The sequence below is a fragment of the Nannospalax galili genome, unplaced genomic scaffold (assembly GCF_000622305.1).
Source record: "Nannospalax galili isolate Female #2095 unplaced genomic scaffold, S.galili_v1.0 scaffold438, whole genome shotgun sequence".
Lineage (NCBI taxonomy): Eukaryota > Metazoa > Chordata > Mammalia > Rodentia > Spalacidae > Nannospalax > Nannospalax galili.
Genome location: NW_008341416.1, coordinates 74,516 through 94,285, shown reverse-complemented (window position 1 = coordinate 94,285; position 19,770 = coordinate 74,516). Strand labels below are relative to the sequence as shown.

Below are 19,770 nucleotides of genomic sequence, written 5' to 3'. Positions count from 1 at the left end.
TTGCTCTGACTAGTACTTCAGAGAAGTCTCCTTTTTCCAAAGACCCAAAGCTGGTAAGCCATAAGGTCAACTCATAGCCACATTATTCTGACTCCTGGTCAAGAGTCCTCAGGGTAAAGTGCTTGTTCCACAAGCATGAGGACTTGAGTTTAATCCCCAGAACCCATGTTTACAGAAAAGTCAGGGGTGGTGGCACACACTTGTAATCCCAACACTGGGAAGCTGGAGACAGGTGGATCCCTGGGGCAGGTTGGCTAGGCACCCAGCCTAGCTGAATTGGTAGGCTAGGCTACCCCAGGCTAATGAAGGGCCCTATGTCAAAAAACAAGGCAGACAGTTTCTGAGGGATGATATCTGAGGTTGTCCTCTGGCACATGCCTCTCTACACATCCACACATGCACTCATACAAACACACACACACACACACACACACACACACACACACACACACACACCAAATAAAAGAGTCTTTCTCTGGGACCCAGCCTTGTGGAGGATAAGGCAGTTTTGCTTCTTGCCTCCTCCCCTCCTCCCCCAATCTGTATTCTCTCTAGGGAAATCCAGCAAGCATCACCCTCCATGGTTGCTATCACACTTCTTCGGCTGTGAAATGAGTTCCTAGGTTGCAGTCAATGCTGCATGAGTAGTGAGCGGGCCTGCCTTGACTTTCTGCCTTGACGTCGCTCAGTGATGGACTGTGACCTGGAACTGTAAGCCTAGTAAATAGTAAACCCTTCCTCCCCTCAGGTGCCATTCGATCAGGGTGTTCGTCACAACCACAAAAATGAAACTAGAACAGAAATTGTTCTGTTCTCTCTGGGAACCTAGCATATTTCCCAATCTTCAGGTTTGAGTCAGTGAAGAGTCAGGAGAGAATCTTCCACCAGGGTTGGGTGAGAAGGAGCAGAAAGAGAGGCCTTCTCCTCTGGCAGCTCTCTGAGCCCTGCCACAGCAACACCGAAGGTAGAGAAAATAACCTGCCACCTCCCCAATTTAACTGAGATAGTTTTGATATGTACTTTGTTTTTTGAAAAGTGCCTCCTGTCTAAGGCTGCCACAAGTGCTGCAGACCCCAACCACACAACCTCCTTCCAATGAGGCCTTGACTCCATCATAGCAGACAGCCAACAAAACCAGCATGGTGCCATTCACAGGCATTTCATGGACCTGTGTGTGTTTTTCTGAGCTAGGCTCATGAATTCCAAGTCCTAAGGAATGTGATAATATTATGGGGTCACTGTGCTATTATGGGACTAGAAAGCCAGATAACTTCGCACATGCCTGAGTAGGCCACACATATTCTATACTTTACTCCTTTAATGGACCAAGAATTTTCCACAAACTGAGTATGTTGGCTGATTTAACCTTTGTGAAACTTCTGTGACATGCTAAATATTTTCTAAGGGACAATAAAAGGCACTAAATTTGCCTTATTATTCATAGGGGATTGAGTCCAGAACCCCCTTCCCCAGGATACCAAAACACAAGGGTGATTGTGTGCTTTGTATAAAGTGGTGTTGGATGTGATTTATGGCAACCTACTGTACCTTTATTATTCCTTTTTGTGGATTTTAGGGGGGGATTTGGAGACAAGGTCTCATTATATAGCTCTGGCTTATATATATATACATACATACACACACACATACACACACACACACACACACACACACACACAAAACTTCTGAGTCCAGGACTTCATAACCCCATTTCTAGCTCACATCCTTTTTGGGGTATCTGTTTATTTGCATTTAGTTATTTAGATTCAAGATCCCCCAAAGGACTTTTGTGTCTGTGTCACAACAGCCAGCGTGATGTGGGAATCCTCCTTTAATCCAGCGTTTGGGCTTATGACTTCAGAACACAATCCCAAATCCAGAAATACACTGGTCTTGGAGCAACTGATTCATTACTGTTTATAGATGAAAGTTCCTGATTCTCAAACTCATTTAATTTCTTTTGAGTTCTGCAACTAATAACTATGAACAAATCAGAAACACGGGGTACATGGAGAGAAGACCATAGGAGAGGGACAGCTGCCTCCATGACACCAGGTGGCAACAATCACCAGGTAAAATGACAGCAGACCAAGAATGCCCCAGGTATGGCAGACAGACCCACAGAAATCTGTGTACAGTGCTCCAGTATGACAGAACTGAGCATTGCTTTAACCACTAGGATGCTATTACACCTGCTTCCCTTTAAATGACAGGGAATGAATCATGTGATCCACCCTAAAAAGATTTCCAGTTATCTGGAAAAGCCCCTTACTCGAGGCCCGGTATTGTAGCTCAGTTGATAAAATATTTGCCTAGCATGCATTAAACCCCGGGTTAGATTCCCAGCATCATGCATAAATGTAGGTATGGTGGTGCAGTCCTGTAATCCTAGCGTTTGGAAGGCAGAGGTAGGAAGATCAGAAGGTCAATGTCATCCTAGGCTATGTAGTGAGTTTGTGGCCAACCTGAGCTACAGGAGACCCTGCCTCTAAATAAATAAACATATATTATATAAATGAACTGTCAGATCAATGATATCTATTTTAAAAGAAAAAGAAAAGCGCCTCACTACAAACTCTTCTCATAGTGCGTCCTGGATGACTGAGGTCTATGACTGTAGTGGTGGGGGAATCCATACATGGACCCCGAGTCTGGGACACAGAGTAAAGTGTGTCCTGCCAAGTTCCCAGATGTGTCAATGATGGGTGAAAGCAGGAAGGACTGCTCTCGCCAACTAACCTAACAAGTCCAGGCAGATCATGGGCGCTGAATAAACTGTAGCTCTTGTCAGCCCAGGGCTTCACCTCACCTCAGAACCCTAAGTTTAAGCTCCGTGAGAGCAAAGCCTCAGCTTTCTTCCCAGGGGACTCTCTAAGGTGACATACTGTTATAGCCTGAGATTCACACTGTCGATTGGACAAAGACCTCCAATGCCACACTGACTCCAACTTGAGTCCTCACCTTGGGGTCATTTCCTGTTGTCTGCTGAATTCACTCAGCATGGACCGGGCAGGACAGCAGCAGGCACTGGGAACAAGGCAGGAAACGCTGTCCTTAATATCTCTGAAATCCGAGCTTAGGAACTTTGTGATGGTGGCTGGGCTGGTGAAGCTGTGGCCAGAGGTTCTCTGCCATTGATCACGCCCCATAGAGACGAGGTGACCCCCCCCCAGCTTCTTCTTATTTCCGGGGAGTGTCTGCTGTGCCTGGCCCACGGAGATGGCTCAGGTGCGACGGTGTGAGGGTGAAATCGGGTTCCTGTAAGTCACTGGCACCAGAGGAGTCCCCATTCTGGTCTGTGCTCTAAGACCTGCTACACTGGTTTCTGCAGAGTGTTTCACCCACACAAGTCAAGCAATTATGGAAGCATTGGGTATTTTGTGTATTTGTTCCTAGGGTAAAGCCCTGTGAATGCAGGAGTTTGCTTTAGCCATTTGTCCTGAACACCAAACAGAAATGTAGCCACCTCCAAACTTTCTCCCAACACTGTCTACAGAACCACACATACAAACAGTCACATGTGTACAAAGCACACACATGAACACATACCTACACATATGCAACAGACATTCAAATGCACATATAAATACATGTGTACACATAACGCACATACATACATGTGCATATATATGCCCATCTACATATGCGAGTACACAAACACACATGCTTGTGCACAAGTATGCTGACATGCACACACAGCCTTTGCACCAGACTGTTCTGCGGTTGCCTACTCTCTCTTCCTGCCCTCAGGGACTGGTCCAGCAGCCTCGGGGAGGTTTTTATCTCTCCTCTGGCACTTGCAGCTGTCTTCAGCCAGCCTTGATTGAAGGCCCTCCTTCAAATTCAGGATCATAGTCATTCTTACTTGGAAAGGTCCATGTTTCCATGACAGGATAGGCCGAGAGGGAGCATGAGAGCAGACATGTCCTATAGAGTCTATCTCTCAACCCGATCCAAGCCTGCTCCAGGCTCTCCCTCTGCTAAGCGCAGCTTTTCTTCTCCTTTCTCACCTGGATCCAGATGCCTGGTACCAGCAAACCTCAGCCTAGCCTGATTGTTCAGCCTCAGCTCTCCGGAGCCTTTAACACCTGCCCTGTGTCACTTACCAGCTCCAGGGCCAGCCACTGCGCCTGTGAATAGATCGGCTTCCATCTCCCCTTCTCTTGCTGATCTGCCTAAGTTTCTGTCTCAAGTGTCCCTCAGCTGTGGGACAGGGAGCAAATGGCTAGGCTCCTTAGCCTTCAGTTACCCGAGAATGAACAGTATCCATTAGTCCTTTACCACACAGGCAGCCTCATGGGAGGTACAAGCATCTTCACTACAGGCACCCATGAAACTGGCATCGCTCGATCTCCATTGCCCCCTCCCATCATTTCCTCCACAGAGCCGGGCTGGGCTGTGTACCGCAGCTGTGTATTAAACCAGCTGATGAAGGAGGCGCTTGATCAAGCTGGACTAGGCTTTAGCAGCAAATGCCATGTTGTCCCCTTTCTCAACCTCTAGTTTGACTCTGTTAACACCCTGTGGTGTGGGTCACTCATGAATGGCTGTCCCTGATGACTTCCTCCTTTGGAAGCTGAGCCATGTAGCCGACTGCTCACTTACTGGTGCAGGAAACTGGGTGGAAAGGATTAAAGAAATCATTTCAGTGTTTGTATGGCTATGCATGGCCTCTGAGAGGAAACAGGGCCTCCGTGGCAGAGGGAGGAGGGAGAGGCACTCGGTCAGGTGTCCCGGACACTCCATCCATTCAAATAGAATATGTGGAATGTGAGTGTCACATAATGGTCACTTGTCTGTGTCATGGCATCACTCAGATTCTTTTTGGTGGCACTGGGGATTGAAGTCAGAGCCCTGTGAAAGCTAGGCAGGCACTCTACCACTGACCTATATCCCCAGCCCACCTAGATTACTAGAACCCTTCCTTCCCACCTCCCTCCCTCCCTCCCTCCCTCCTTTCCTCCCTCCTTCCTTCCTTCCTCTCCTCCCCTCCCTCTCTTCCCTCCATCCTTTCCTTCCTCCATCCCTCCCTCTTTCCCTTCTTCCTTCCTTCCTTCCTTCCTCTCCTCCCCTCCCTCTCTTCCCTCCATCCTTTCCTTCCTCCCTCCCTCTTTCCCTCCCTCCCTCCCTCCTTTCTTCCTTCCTTCCTCTCCTCCCCTCCCTCTCTTTCCTCCCTCTCTTCTTTTCTCTCTCTTTCCTTCCCTTCCTCCTTCCCATCCTTCCCTTCCTCCCTCTCTCCCTCCCTCCCTTCCCTTCCTCCATTCTTCCTTCCTCTCTCTCTCCCTCCCTCCCTCCCTCTTTTTCTTCTTTCTGTGTGTATGTGGTGTATGTGTGTGCACATGTGTGCTCATGTGTGTCGAGGCTCGAGGTTGATGTCAGGTGCCTCCTTGATTGTTCACTTTCGTTTTTTGAGACATGGTCTCCTAGTGAACCCACTGCTCACTAGTTTGGTAGACTAGCTGGCTAGCAAGCTCTGGGAATCCTTTTGTCACTACCTCTCCAGCATTGGGATTATAAACCCATGCCTGGCCTTTTACATGGGTGCTGGAGATCCAAACCCAGGTCTTCATGCTTACTTGGAAAGTACCAACTGAGTCATCTTCCTAGCCCCATAAGATTCCTTTCTGAATGAAGTTCCCATTTTATATGCTATTGGTTAGATGTTTAAAGTTTGCTACCATTCAGAGCTTTGGCCTGTTTGACTTATCTGCAACCTCAAGGTAGAAGCAATTCATTTTTTTTTTCTGGCTCAACCAAGAGAGCTCAACAGAGAGCAAGTTCCCCATTCAAGCAGATATTGCCTTGAGCGTTATATAAGGGTGAGCCAGCTTGTCCCTGAACCTGAGTTGTATCATAAAGTAGCAACATCTTCTATTGATCTGAACTTTATGCTTTGGTTTTAAGTAATCTCCTTAGATACAGTAGATGTATCACCCTTGTTTATAGACGACAATATTGGGACATAATTTATCATCAGCAATGGAGCTGGAACCAGGAACGCCAAATCTCCTAAAATTGCATGCAAAGTATTACTAATATCAGAGGGACATAAGACAATAGTAATTAAGTTTTTGGATTTTAATCACAGGCCCCGCTAATAAGATGAGAAAAGGAAATATTAAAATAGATTTATATTTTCAAATATTAAAAAAAACAAAGGTACTGAATTGAAGCTAGTTATTAAAAGCTCCGCCTTTCCTGTGTCTCTTACCAAGCAGGATGAGTCCTTGCTCCGGTGTCCAGGTTGGAATGACATTCTCCACCCAAAACTGGTTGTCTGCATCATTAAGAAATTGGTTGCTTAATATTTATTGAGGCCTCTGTATTTTTCCAGCACAAAGATGAGATAGTTAACCTTCTTCAAGATGTTTTGAGAAAAAGAATTAGATAACTGGAACTTTTCCCTTTTTGTCTCTTTTGACATCTGAGGGCCCCTGGACTCCCTTGGCGGTGTGTGTGTGTGTGTGTGTGTGTGTGTGTGTGTGTGTGTGTGTAGTGCCAAAGGCTCTGGGGGTATTTGTTGCACCTCGGAGATGGGAAAGAATGGTTGGTCCATTTGACTAGTTGAACCGGAAATAGGTAGAATTTGTCAAGTTTCTCAGGAGGAGAGTAAAGAAGTTTGTTCCTTAAGGTCCAGACAAGGGAGGTGGAAAGGAAACTCCGAGATCAAAAGGGAACTAGCTTGAGAAAGCCATTTTGCTCACCCTGTGACAAACATCCACTCATACGTGTCGATCTCATTATTAGAAAGACCCAGGGACTACCCTGAAAGGGTGGCAGTCTAGGTCCAAATCCTATTGCTCCATGGGCAGGGATGGGTTTGCTTCCAGAAGGTAGACTACACAGAAGGTTCTGAATGGGGATGTGGATCCCAGATGGGCTCGTATGTATGCTTAAGGCTGATTCAGGAAAACCCTAGGGAGGCCAAGCTCCCATTGATGCTATCCTATCCTGGACTGGACTTCGCTGGCACACGTTGTATTCCAGTCCTCAAACACTGCTCAGACAGGATTCTACAACCTCAGTTGGTTCTCCCCTGTGAATAGAACGAATGCCTTTCGGCTCCAAGGAGCTCTGCCTAGAGAACCTTGGACTTAACCAAGGAATTGTAGGACTCAATAGGGGAGAGAAAAAAACCTTTCTTTTCACCTCTGAAATAATACTTCACATGTTTGTTTTATAAACAGTGTCTCCGCAGAGGCTATGGATCGGAACGTAACCCAACTGCTTACTTTCTGGATGCTAAAGGCAGACAGCCCCATCCTCTACTCCCACCCTGGACTGCAAGTGTGAAGAAGGCCATGGCTAAAGCCAGACAGGCTCAGTGATTCTGCCATCCCCCTTCCATCAACCCCATACTTAGGGCAAGAGCAGATAGGGGCACCCGACCAGCTCTGATTCCCACTAGGGACTGTTGAGCCCCTCTCTAGCCAGTCTTTGTGCAGTTCGGGAAGCTATCTCCATCCCATTGATTTGGTCAAGGTCTCTATGAAAATCAGCTACAAGGGGATGTGTTATTCTGGGCAGATGTTCCTGCAATGGGATGGTCTGCCATTGGGGTTAGGGGAGGCTAGTAGGCTCTGTCCCATTCCTCCCATGCCAGTTCCCACCAATTTCCTTAGGGACCCTCCCATTCCATTCCAATTCCTGCATTTCTTGTCTGCAGCTAGTCTGTCCCTCCCTGGGAGGAGGATCTTGCCTGAGGGCGGATAGAGGGTGGGGAGCTTTCCTCCTCCCTTTGCTCCAATTGCAGAAAAGGACGGGGTTCCCATGCCAGGGCAAGGCTATCTGCAGCTCAGTCCACCAGTAGACACAGCCCGAGATCCCAGCAGCCACTCTGAGCTCTGGACTACAAGCCCGAGAACAGTAGATTGACCTCTGGTTGACAGCAAGCTTAGAAGCTCTGAGAGGTGCAGGAACACAGTCATGGCCCACGGGTTTACTAAAGAGCAGGTGGATGAGTTCCACACAGCCTTCTCTAGATTTGACAAAAATGGGGATGGCCACATCAACGTCCAGGAGCTGGGCGATGTGATGAAGCAGCTGAACAAGAACCTCTCAGAGGAAGAGCTGAAGGAGCTCATCTCCAGGGTAGACACAGATGGTGATGGCACCATCAGCTTTGATGAGTTCCTGGCAGCGATGGCCAAGTATGCAAGTGGTGGGATCGCTGAGAAGGAGCTGCGGGCTGTCTTCAGCGTCTTTGACCAGAACGGTGATGGACACATCAGTGTGGACGAGCTCAAGCAGGCCATGACCCAGCTGGGGGAGAAGCTGTCACAGGAGGAGCTGGATGCCATGATCCGTGAGGCTGATGTGGACAAGGATGGGAAGGTGAACTATGAGGAGTTTGTGCGCATCCTCAGTGAGAAGTGAGGCTCCCGGGGTGCCGGCCCCACCCTATCTATGCCTGCCCGACTCTGGTCTGCCAGGTTCTTGTGCCTTCTTGGGGACCTCTGCTTTTGTGGTGGGGCTATAAAGGAAAAATCTGTGTTGGTGTATGGGAAACTACCTCACGAATGAGGAAGACTTTGCAGTACTGGTCCTGGATGCTGTGCCATCTTGGGCTGTTCACTAGTGCCTTCTCTGCCCTCTGAGACTTTGGGCAAAAGATGGTCTCCTTGGGCTGGTGCCCTGTCATCCCCCTGCAGTAGAATGGGTGCTTCCTACCCCCCAGGTTCTTATGTCGGCTTAAATAAAAGGAATTCAAATTCCATCTGTGTGCTTGGTGTTTGATTAAAAGGAAATTCCAAGGGCCTCCAAAAAGACATTTAGGATTCTTTTGTGCCTCAATTCCTTTTTACGGTACTGGTAGGAGAACTGTAGGTCCCTTGCTCTACCTCTTGCCTCCCCTGAAGCCCAAGAAGGAAAGGTAAGTGGTAGTACGTACTGTAGGGCGGGAAGATCGGGGAAGCAGGCGTCTGGATCTAAGGTCTGCTTGAACTGCAGGTGTCAGAGCCTGGTCTGGGATAGGTAGCACCGAACTCCATTCCCACCAAGGAAAGACATCCTCCTCCTTACACAGCCTGCTGTGCTCAAATAAAAAGGGTGAGAAGTGCCTCTGTGTTTGTGTGTCTATCTAGTCTGTGCCTCTGTGTAGTTCCCTGCCTGTCCCTGTGTATCGTGTGTGTGTCTATACCAGCCCAGCCCATGTGTATCTACATGAGTATATGTGTGTGTGCCTGTATGTGTGAATATGTGTCCATGTAGACATATGCATGTGCTCCTGTGTGTATCTATGTGTATATATATGTGTGTGTGTGTGTCTGTGTGTCTATATGTGTGCATGTATTTTGTATCTGAAATATAACACCCTACATTTATTTTTAAAAGGTGTGGCCCTTGCAGTGAAATCCACTTTTCAAAAACTGAAGGCAGGAAGCCCACTGAGAAGTGGTCAGGGTTCAGATATGGTAAACAAAGGAAGAGAGGCACTGCAGTCGCATGCCTGGGGGAGAGTGGGCCATTTCCTGTCCCCAGAGGACTCCAACTCTACTGCCCTGCAGTTCTGACTGTGGCTCCCTTATGGCCTTGCAAGATTCTGATGTTCCTTTCAAGGATTCAGCCTGAGGGCTTCATCCCAGACAGGGGAGAAGATGGAAAATGGAGAAGAAAGAGGTCTTCAGGGACTGTCCCATCTACTTTGACTGTAAGCAAAGTCACTATTGAACATGGGGGGAGATACCACTGTCATTTGGAACATTAGACTAATAAGTTGCTGGTGGTTTAGCAAGCCTGGGCTTCTGCTTCCTCCTCCATGAAATGGGATTTTTTAAATGTTTTTGTCAGAGCGGAACTGAAACTCAAATCAGTACTGATCACAGCTCTTATGTCTCCCAGCTGTGCCAAGTCAGTGGCTCTCATCCAGGTGGAGACAGAGGCAGAGCCATCTTCCCTGGGGAGCTATTGCAAAACACGTGGTCCCAGCCTATCCCACTGCCCCCTCATTCTGGCACACCTGTGGTGGGCACGCACCTGTAGTGAGCATGCACCTGTGGTGGTGAGTGGCAGAGCCTGTCTGCTTTACCCCAGCTTGAGCACAGAGCTAAATGGACTGAGGCGCTGTTCAAGTTCACTGATATAGGGTTGCTGCCACATCTGTGAGCTTTTTCTTTTCTTTCCTCCCCTAATGAGCTGACTCTGGGGTCACTCCAGTTTCTTTGGTCCTTATACATTACTACCTTGTCCCTCCTTACTCTGTCATCAGAGTCTGGCCCCTGTTGACACCTTTTAGCCTGCTGGGTGGAGACCTGGGATTCGGGGGAGGGAAGGGCCCAAGGCTGGGGCTGGGTGGTGGTGGGTGGGGTGGGTAGGAAAGGTAAGGAAACAGACTCCAGGCTTCTCCTTCCCTGCTTAAAAAGATCATTTAAGATTCATATATGTACATAATGTGTTCTGATCAAGTCTACCTCCATTCCGTCTCTTCCAATTTCTCTCCTATCCCCCCTCCCACCACTTTTCCCTCCCAATATGTGTGCTCTCTCTGTTTAAGAAAAGTACGGAGTCCCTTTAGTGTTGCCTGGTGGGCACCGCTGTGGGACCATCTACTAACGCATGCCCAGCCTCTCAGGGCTTTTACTTCTTTTGTGTGACTCTCTTATATGCACGCGTATAAACTTCTTTTCCTGTTAATCTGTCTTTTGTCAATTTAATCTCTAGATGCCAGTCACTGAAACTGAGTGGGCAAAGTCTATCCCTCTCCTACACAACACAGACTGAAAGATAAGACGTAGAAAGGCAGCGAGAGGACTGTTGATGTAGCTCAGCTGGTAGAGTGCTTGCTTAGCATACACAAAGCCCTGGGTTTGAGCCCCAGCACTGCCTAAATGGGGGGGGGGGTGCATGCCTACAATCCAGCATTCTGGACGGGGAGGAAGAAGGACAGAAGTTCAAGGTCTTTTTGGATATGTACCGAATTGGAAGCCAGCCTAGGCTGCGTAAGACTCTGTCTCAAAACAAAACAAATAAACTAAAAAGAAACTCCTCACAAGCAACCAAAATAAAGCCCAAAACACACGCCCCCGCCCCCAACCCTGAAAAGGCAGGGAAGGAGAAGGAAAAAGCCAGGAGTCATGGTTCAGATTATAACACTAACATTTGGGAAGCTGAGGCAAGAGAGTTGCAAGTGTGAATTCAGCTTGGGCTACAAAGCCAGACTATTTCAAAAACATACAAAAGTGTACAAAGTAGAAATCTCAGACAACTTTCTAAAATTCAAAAAACATTCATTGACGATTCACACATGTGTACAATTCACACACGTGTATAGTGCACTTGGGCCACACTCACCCTCCTCATGTGTTAGCCCGCTCCCATGGGACCTCTTCTTCCCAACGTCTCCCTCCTGCTCTCCTGTCAGACAATTTTCTCTTCAAAGATCATGTGCACAGAATCTAGACAATATCCTGCCTGTTTTCCTTTTGTATTCATTCACATGTATCTACTTGTAAGAGCTGTTTTTCTTTTCTGAGTCTGAAACCCAGGGCCTCCCGCATGCCAGGCAAGTGTTCCACTGCCGAGTCACTAACCCTAACCTTCTTCTCAGAAATGGTATCACTTGGATGCTCTGTAATCTACTTTCCATACAAATTGAATTGTGGACACCTTTTCTTACTCAGAAAATAGTAAAAGCCCATGGTAGAGGCTCATGCCTGTTATCTCGGAACTCTGGAGGTTGAGTCAAACACGTTGTCATGAATTGGAGGCCAGCTTGGGCTACGTAGTGAAGCCTAAGACACTCTGGACTATACAGTGCGATTTTGTCTTGGAAAAAATTTAGGTGTACATCATGGCTTTTAGTGGCTAATCCACTAAACAGTTGTGTCCATCTGAATGAGATGGAGAGATATAAATCCATGACCTGCCACTTGTTGCTGATGTGATCTTGAGCAAATAGCTTTGTTTTTCTGAGACTCGGTTTCCTTACTTGGAAATGAGAAATGATGCCTAGGCCACAGGACACCTCAATGCTAGCCGTTCAATGCAGCAGTGGAGGTCACTCAAAGCCCACTCCCAGGGCAGCCTCACTATGGAGTTAGATTGGCCTGGGTCTTCAGATGAGCCATAGTGAGCACTCCCTGATGTGCCCTTCTGCATGTGGAGTGCCACACAGGCGGCCTAACTCCATCTTTCTCTTGTAGCAGGTGCTAAGTACTAGCAGTGAGTGCTTATGACAAGTCCCTCAATTGCACAATACTACCTTGGGTAGGAAGGTGTTAGTCAGCTTTCAATGACCGTGACAGAATATCCGTGACAGTCAATTTAACGGACTTAATAAAATTGGAAAAGGTTTATTTTGTCTTGTTCAGCTCCTGCTGTCTGGCCACATCCCTGTGGACCTGAGGTTGCATAGTACATCATGGCAAAGTGGCTTGTCTAGCTGCAGGTAGGGACCAAATGAAGAAGAGGAAGGGGAGGGGTTCAGACAGCCCCTTCATATGCACATTCCTAGTGACCTGACTTCCTCCCCCTAAACCCCACCTCTTAAAGGTTTCACCAGCTCCCAGTGGTGCCTTTAGCACAAGGGCCTTTTGTGGGGGGCATTTAAGATCCAAATCATAAGAGGGTAGAAGTGGAATGTGGATAAATCCATGGAGTGAGTTCTGGGTCTCTGGTCCTATTAGCACATATATCATTTCCTAGGACTGAATCTGGATTCCCAGAGCCCCAACCTCCCCTAGCCAGGTAGCCCCCTATATCCACCCCAGGGAGGTAGAAGATCGCTCTGGGCAGGCAAGGTGTTAAAGTGGTTTGCTTGAGACCATTTATTTACACTGACAACCCTATTCCTAAGGAGATCTGTGATGGAACCATAAAAGAAAAGAGCAGAAATCCTTTATCCACTGGGGGGACCAAAAAGGGATCTCAGGATCTAGGAGAGGAAGTGATTCTCTTCAGATCTTAGTGATGTACCAAAAGGGATCTGGACTAAGAGCTTAGAAAAGTGCTGGCAAACCGAGTAAGTCTTCAGGTGCTTCAAGTTGAGGAGGAGGGGTAGTCAGAACTCACAAAACGGAAGGACTAGATGCTCTACGGAACATGTGCAGAAATAGTTTCTGTGTTGGCTCTGACTGGCCTTGAAGGCTCCCAAGAGCAGACTGGAGCGCTACTCTATGGCCTAGGATCACATAACCTATGGGTTCAGAACACTCGGAAAAGTGGATGAAGTCATTCAGGGAAACCCCATTCTCTGAAAGCCAGTTCTATGAGAATTTGATTTGCCGAGGCTAGTTCTGGAAATGGTCAGCTTGAAGTGATTTACTAATGAAAACGATTTAAAGAAATGACAAGGGCCTAGCAATGTAGCTCAGTTGGTAGACTGTTTCCCTGACATGTATGAAGCCCTTGGTTCAATTCTCAGCACCACATAATACCAACTGTGGTGGTTCAAACCTGTAATCTCAGCACTTTCGAGGTAGAGGCAAGAGAATCTAAAGTTTGAGGTCATCCTCAGCTACATAGTGACTTTGAGGCCAGCCTGGGCTATATGAACCCTGTCTCAAAAAAATATTAAAAGACATGATGAAATTCATCTTATAGAAGCTATTTTGACAGTGTTTGTAAATTTCTTTGAAGTTTTATTTATCCAGCTTAAATTTTTAGTGTGAGCTTAGTAAATTATTTTAGCCACAAGTCAGTTCACCTAGTCATTGTGCGTGACCTGACTGAGATTCAACTTCTCTGGGGTTTTGTTTGTGTTTTGGATCTATGGCTTGGGGAGAGGACAACTGGTTCTCTTCCAGTCATTGTACATGTCTCTGATGTCAAGGACTTTCTCAGTTACATGGCGGGCAGGTTTCTTTCTCCAAAGAGATTTTCAATATGGCTTGTTCCCTTAGTCAGTTTCTCTTTCTCTCTCCCTCCCTTTCCCTCTCTGTCTCATAGGGTTTCACTTTGTAACCCAGGCTGGCCTTGAACTTACTGTGTAGCCCAGGCTGGCTTGAATTTGCATCAGCCCGAGGCAGAAAGAATGCAAGTTCAAGCCACCTCTCAGTATTTCTCTTAATTTGAAGACTTTTTTTTTTTTCCAAACTGGCTCAAACAGTGGGTATTTTTTGTGCATTTTAATTTTTTGATACGAGTTCATTGTCTGAACTATGAATCACATATATGCACAACTGACATTCAGCTGAGCGGAACTGACCTAAAGAAACTACTGGAACTGATTCTAGTGAAAGAACTATGATGAAAACAAAGCTTCTTCAACTTAAACAAAAGTTCCCCAAATCCTCCAAGGTGTTAATTAGTAAGCTGATTTTACATGAATTATTCTGTACTAAATTATACATTGTTTTTATTGGATCACCCCAAGATCATTTAATCCTCATTTATACCCCCACCCCCCTTCTCCAGGGTCTCATGTAGCCCAGGCTGGTTTCCAACTTATCACATAACTGAGGATGATCCTCTTGCCTCTGCCTCCTAAATGCTATGATTACAGGTATATTCCACCACCCCTAGGTTATGCAGTACTGAAAACAAAATCCAGAGCTTTCTGTATGCTGAGTAAGCACTCTGAGGTACATCCCCAGCTCTATATCCATTCTTGACAGGCCAGATAAGCCAATCCTCATTTAAAGTCCCTGTCACACATCTCCTCCTGGCAAGACCTGCCACACAGCTGACCCTCGGTGCATCCTTTCCTGGTGAACAGTTGAATGGACTCTCATGTTCTTTGCACAATTCTTAGCAAAGAGCACCTGTATCAAAATTCCTGGCGAACAAAGCCTCTTCTTCCTCAGAACTTCAAAGAAGAAAACTCCTCAAGTCTTAACTTAGATTGTAAATGCCCCCGGCGTGTTTGTTTTAAATCAAAGCCTTCCCAACGTGCAAACTGTTAGAGCAGGCCACTCTGTGGCTCCTGCACCCACAGGAATTCTCCCCAGCCCTGTAGGGATGGTCTTCACAGTGTTGTCAGGGTTAAAAGGGATTGTCACATGGTTGTACTCAACAAGAGGGAAAACCCGAGTGGAAACTAAAGAGTGCAGGCTTCTTATACCCTATTTTCTTTTTTAAAATTTATTTTTATTTTATGTGTGTGATTGTTTTGACTCCATGTATGTAAGTGTACCACATGCATGCAATGTCAATAGAGGTCAGAAGAAAGCATCAGATCCCTTGGAACTAGAGTTTCAGGTGGTTGTGAGCCACCATGTGGGTGCTGAGAACTGAACCTAGGTTCTTTGCAAGAGCAGTTGGTGCTTTTAACTGCTGAGCCATCTCTCCAGGCCTAACACTCTATTTTCTAAGAACCATGAATATAGTCCTATGTGAGCCTCCACTTCCAGCAATTCACTCCCTCTTAATTTAGAAATAAGGCAGTTCTACAAAACGTAACCCAGTGGGATAGACAAGTTTAGATATTGGATAAGTAGGATGTGGTGGTGGTAAGTGCTTGACTTCCAGCACTCTGTGGGGTGAGACAGGAAGACTGAGAATCTGCAGTCAGCCTGAAATTACACAAGGAGATTCTTCTCAAAAAATAAAAAAAGGGGCCAGCTACATGGCTCAGTGGGTAAAGGTGCTCGGTGCCAAGGCGGAAGACCTGAGTTTGCGCTTCAGGATCAAAAGGGTGAAAGGAGAGAACCAGCTCCAACCTCCATACTCCCGCTGTAGCGTGTGCATGCCCCTGCAAATAAATAAACATAAAATACATATATAATAAATAAATAATAAAAATTATATCACTTGGACCACTTTATAAAAGTTTCAGACTAGTGTTTTTTCTCCCTATGTACTATGCCTAAAATCCCTTGTGTGTGTCTGTGTATATATATGTATGTATTGCAGATGTGTAAAATGTGTAAATCTGTGTGAATGGGTATGAGTGCCCGTGTATACCTCAGAGGCCAGAGGAGGATGTCTGATGGTCTCCTCTGTGGCTCTCCACTCTGTCCCTCTGAGGCACGGTCTCTTGCTGAGCCTGGAGCTTATGCTCTTCAGTTGGGCTGGCAGCCAGCAAGCCCCAGTGATCCTTCTGCCTCTTAACCCGTCAGTGCTGAAGTTACAGGCTTGCAGGGTACCATGCTTGGCTTTTATGTGAGAGCTAGGATCTGGACTTCAGTTTTCATGCTTGGACAGCAAGTACTCTTAATAGCTGAGCCATCTTTCCAGTCCCCCCAACTCCAATTAAAAAAAAAAAGATTTATTTATTTACTTTTTCTTTATGTATATATGTGTGCATGCCACATGTATGTGGGTGCCAGTGGAGGCTGGAAGAGGATGGTGAACCCCCTGGGGCCTGAGTTATAGGCTATTGTAAGGTGCCTGACAGTGAATGCTGGGAACTGAACTCAGAGGAAGTCCTCTGGAAGATCAGTAAACACTCTTAACCTCTGAGCCATCTCTCCAGGCTTTAGCCCCCAAATTCTTTTTTTTTTTGCTGCTGTCTTTGTTTTGCCTTTTTTGTTTGTTATTTTGTTGTTGTCATTTGGTTGGTTGGTTTTTTTTTTTGAAACAGGTTCTCCCTGTAGCCCCAGCTGGCCTGGAACTCACTATGTAGACCAAGCTGGCCTCAAACTCACAGAGATCCACCTGCCTCTGCCTCCCAAGTGCTGGGATTAAAGGCCTGCGCCACCATGCTGGGCTAGCTCCCAAATTCTTAAAGAGCACGTTCCCAATGGATTCTCAGGAACAGTCTAAAATATTCATTTGTATTTCTCCTGAAACTGGGAGATCATTAAACATGGCTGCAATACCCATAATGCACTGAGACCAAATTTAGTTGCCCTGTAGGGGGAGCAGATGGAATCTTTCTCAGTGTGGAGTTAGGATCCGCCTTTGTCCTCCATTCCCCTGCCCAGCCCACACATCCACACATGACCTCACCTTGCCCCTCCCTGGGTCTCTCTTTGGTTTGACAGTAGTCTGGGAAAGAGGCCAAAAGCTGCTTCTGGAAGCAACTTCTTGCTTATTTGCAGGTAAACACTCTTTCCAGGGATGTACCATTTGCCACCCTCCTACCCCACTCCCACCCTTACACTTGGGATAGGCACCTGCTTCCCATCTCAACCCTGTCTTTCCTCACCATTTTTGACTCTCACCATTGTGCTATGAGCAAATGATTGCTCTGACTGCCTTGATGGTCAGGGGAACAAATTTAGAAGTCTCAAATCCAGGTGAAACCATTCCCTAGCTGTGCAACCCTGGGCAAGTCAGTACCTCTGTTCACTCATCTGTAAAAAGAGTCATCCACCTTGATGTTGTCAGGACAGCAGGAGTGTTTTACATAAGCTCTGCTATTACTAACTGCGCAGAAACACCCAGGAGCTTTTGAAAAATGCCATCTGTGGGCCCACCCTCACAGCACGCACAGTGGGTCTGGGGAGGGGCCCAGGTGTGGCCATCTTTTCTAAGCTCCCCAGGTGTTTGCTCAGCCACGATTGAGAAGCCGAGATTAAGAGCCTCTGCTCTAACTTGTCCCTGGAAACTATGACTGTACTAGGCACCTCTCCACCCAGCCTCTCCCCTGCTCCTGGGCAGACTGCCTCCAGGGGAGCAGAAGAATCCAAGGGGCCAGCATTCAGCCTCATAGAGCTCTACTGATGGGAGGCCCGTGGTTGGCCAAGTTGAAGTCTGAATCACTTCAAGAATGGAGTGTTGCATTCCTAGCTGTTACCCACTCACCACCTGGAAGCAGTTTGTGCCTGGCATTTTGACTGTTCCCAGAGTTCTGCCTTCATTTCATCCTAAACGGGCATCAAGCCTCAGTGCTCCTCAAGAGCCATACTTGGCTGTATTTTTCTGGGGCCTTGTTTCATGGCAGTGCGGGCAGAGGTGTTGGTGACGTTCATTCACCTATTTGGTCGCTCCACAGGTGTTCTCTACCTTCTTGTGGGTCTATGAGGACTTGGAGGGAGGTACTGCGCAAGCCTCCTCCCTGACAGGAGGGCAGGTGAGATGCACTACAGCTATGAAGGACTGCATACAGAGGAATAGGGACAGGTGCCTCCTTACCGAGTCCAAGGCTAGGACGGTGCTTAGCAAAGAGCAGGGTCTTGGAGGAAGTGGCACCCAAGCTGCACACTGTGGGGAAGCTTTCAAGAAGCATGGAACATTTTTGGTAGAGGGCCTTGTAGGAATAAAATCAAACACCTTTGGGGGCTGCACTACTGAGAAGGTGAGACCCCGGGTGGAAACTGTACTCCAGGCAGTTCCAATGGTCAGGTGAAGGACTACGGAGTTCTCGAATCCTGATGAAGCCACTCACCTGCTGTACCAACCTTGGGCAGGTCGGTGCTACTGCTGCACCTGTTTAACAACTGTAAAAAAGGGATAAGAGTCATCTCCCTCCAATGTAGTGAAGAGGAAAGAAGCGAAGAAGTAAAGGGAACACAGGACAGTGTGTGCACAGCAGGAGTCTTTATGAATACCCTGTCTTTACTGAGTACTGCAAAATGGCTTAGTCAATAAGGGGCTTGCAGCCAAGTCTAGAGACCTGAGTTCCACCCCCAAGTCCCATGTGGTGGAAGGAGAGAACCAACTGCCACAGGTGGTCTTATGACTTCCACATGCATACCATGGTGCACAGGAATACATACATACACACACATACATACATAGGTACATAGACACATACATAGGTGCACACACACATACTGTGATAGAATTTTTTTTTAAAAAGATTAAATAACTGTGTAAATAACCTTTTTTCATCATCTGACAAATCACATGACAGACACAACCCAAGTGACAAAAGGTGTATTTCAGCTCATACATTCAGAGAGTTGCAGTTCATTATACAGGAAGTCCTGGTAAAGGAGGGGCTCTGTCACGTGTCATGAGCCTGAGGCCACTACAAGGAAGCCAAGAAGGCAGGCCACAGCCGGGGGTGTCTAGAGCCTCCAAAAGCCCACCATGAATGATCTACTCCCACCAGCCAGGCCCCACTTCCTAAAGGCTCCAGAGCCTTTAAAATAGTACTGCCAGCTGAGGGCTGTGGGTTTAAAACACGAACTTGTGGTGGACAATCTTGATCCAAACCATAGCAAGAGCTCAGTGCCTTCTACATGCTCTGTAAAACTCTGTCACTGAGCTCCAGCTCAAGTAAGGTTTTTTTACAAAGTGTTTTTTATTATTGCATTTATTTACTCTGTGTGTGTGTGTGTGTGTGTGTGTGTGTGTGCGTGTGTTAGAATACATGTGTCATAGTGCTCATGTTGAGGTCAGAGGACAACTTGCAGGAGCTGATTCTCTCCTTCCACATGTGGGTCCCAGGAATCAAACTCAGGTTGTCAGGATTGGTGATAAGTGCCTTTTATCCACTGAGCCATCTTGCTGGCCCTCAAATAAAGATTTGAATCAGAAGAGGTGTGTAGTCAGGTTTGTACTTTAGAAAGATGATGTTGGTTGGACAAGATGTACAGGGTAAAGTATGGAAGGGGAAACGAGGGCCCACGGGAGGTGAGTCAGATCAATTGAGTCTGAGCAGATGTAGACCAGAAGAGGCTGGAACTGGTAAAATGCAGCCCGTGGCAGGTCTGGAGGGGGCCTGGTTTAGTAATCCTTGGCTAGGAGGGATGAGTGCTGAGTCGGGGAAGGGCTTCTAGGAATGCACTGATTTAGTAATCCCCAGAGAGGAAGTTCCCGAGTTTTGGAGTAGTAGGTGGGCGTGAACTGGGCATGGAACTGACTAAACTGGGCCAGTGTACCACCCCATGTCAGATCAGCTGATACTGCTACTGCTGTCTTGGTAGGTATCACAAGGCCATCTTGCCTCATCTGATGGTGAAACCTCATCAGAATTCTCAGAATCCTGGAGCCACTGAGAGG

General features: G+C 47.1%; 1 protein-coding gene across 4 annotated transcripts in view; it reads left to right on the top strand.

Moving 5' to 3' along the window:
* Positions 1-8,686, top strand: part of Calml5 (calmodulin like 5) — a 57,584-nt gene extending 48,898 nt beyond the window's left edge. For 3 of the 4 annotated variants that reach the window (XM_029565252.1, XM_029565253.1, XM_029565254.1), the window contains one exon: positions 7,188-8,686. In XM_029565252.1, the coding sequence (XP_029421112.1) occupies positions 7,927-8,376 (450 nt within the window). In that variant the 5' untranslated portion in view covers positions 7,188-7,926 and the 3' untranslated portion in view covers positions 8,377-8,686. Of the gene's footprint in view, positions 1-655; positions 712-7,187 lie in introns of those variants that run through there. The other variant, XM_008836849.3, reaches the window with a different exon arrangement.
* Positions 8,687-19,770: the final 11,084 nt, after the last annotated feature.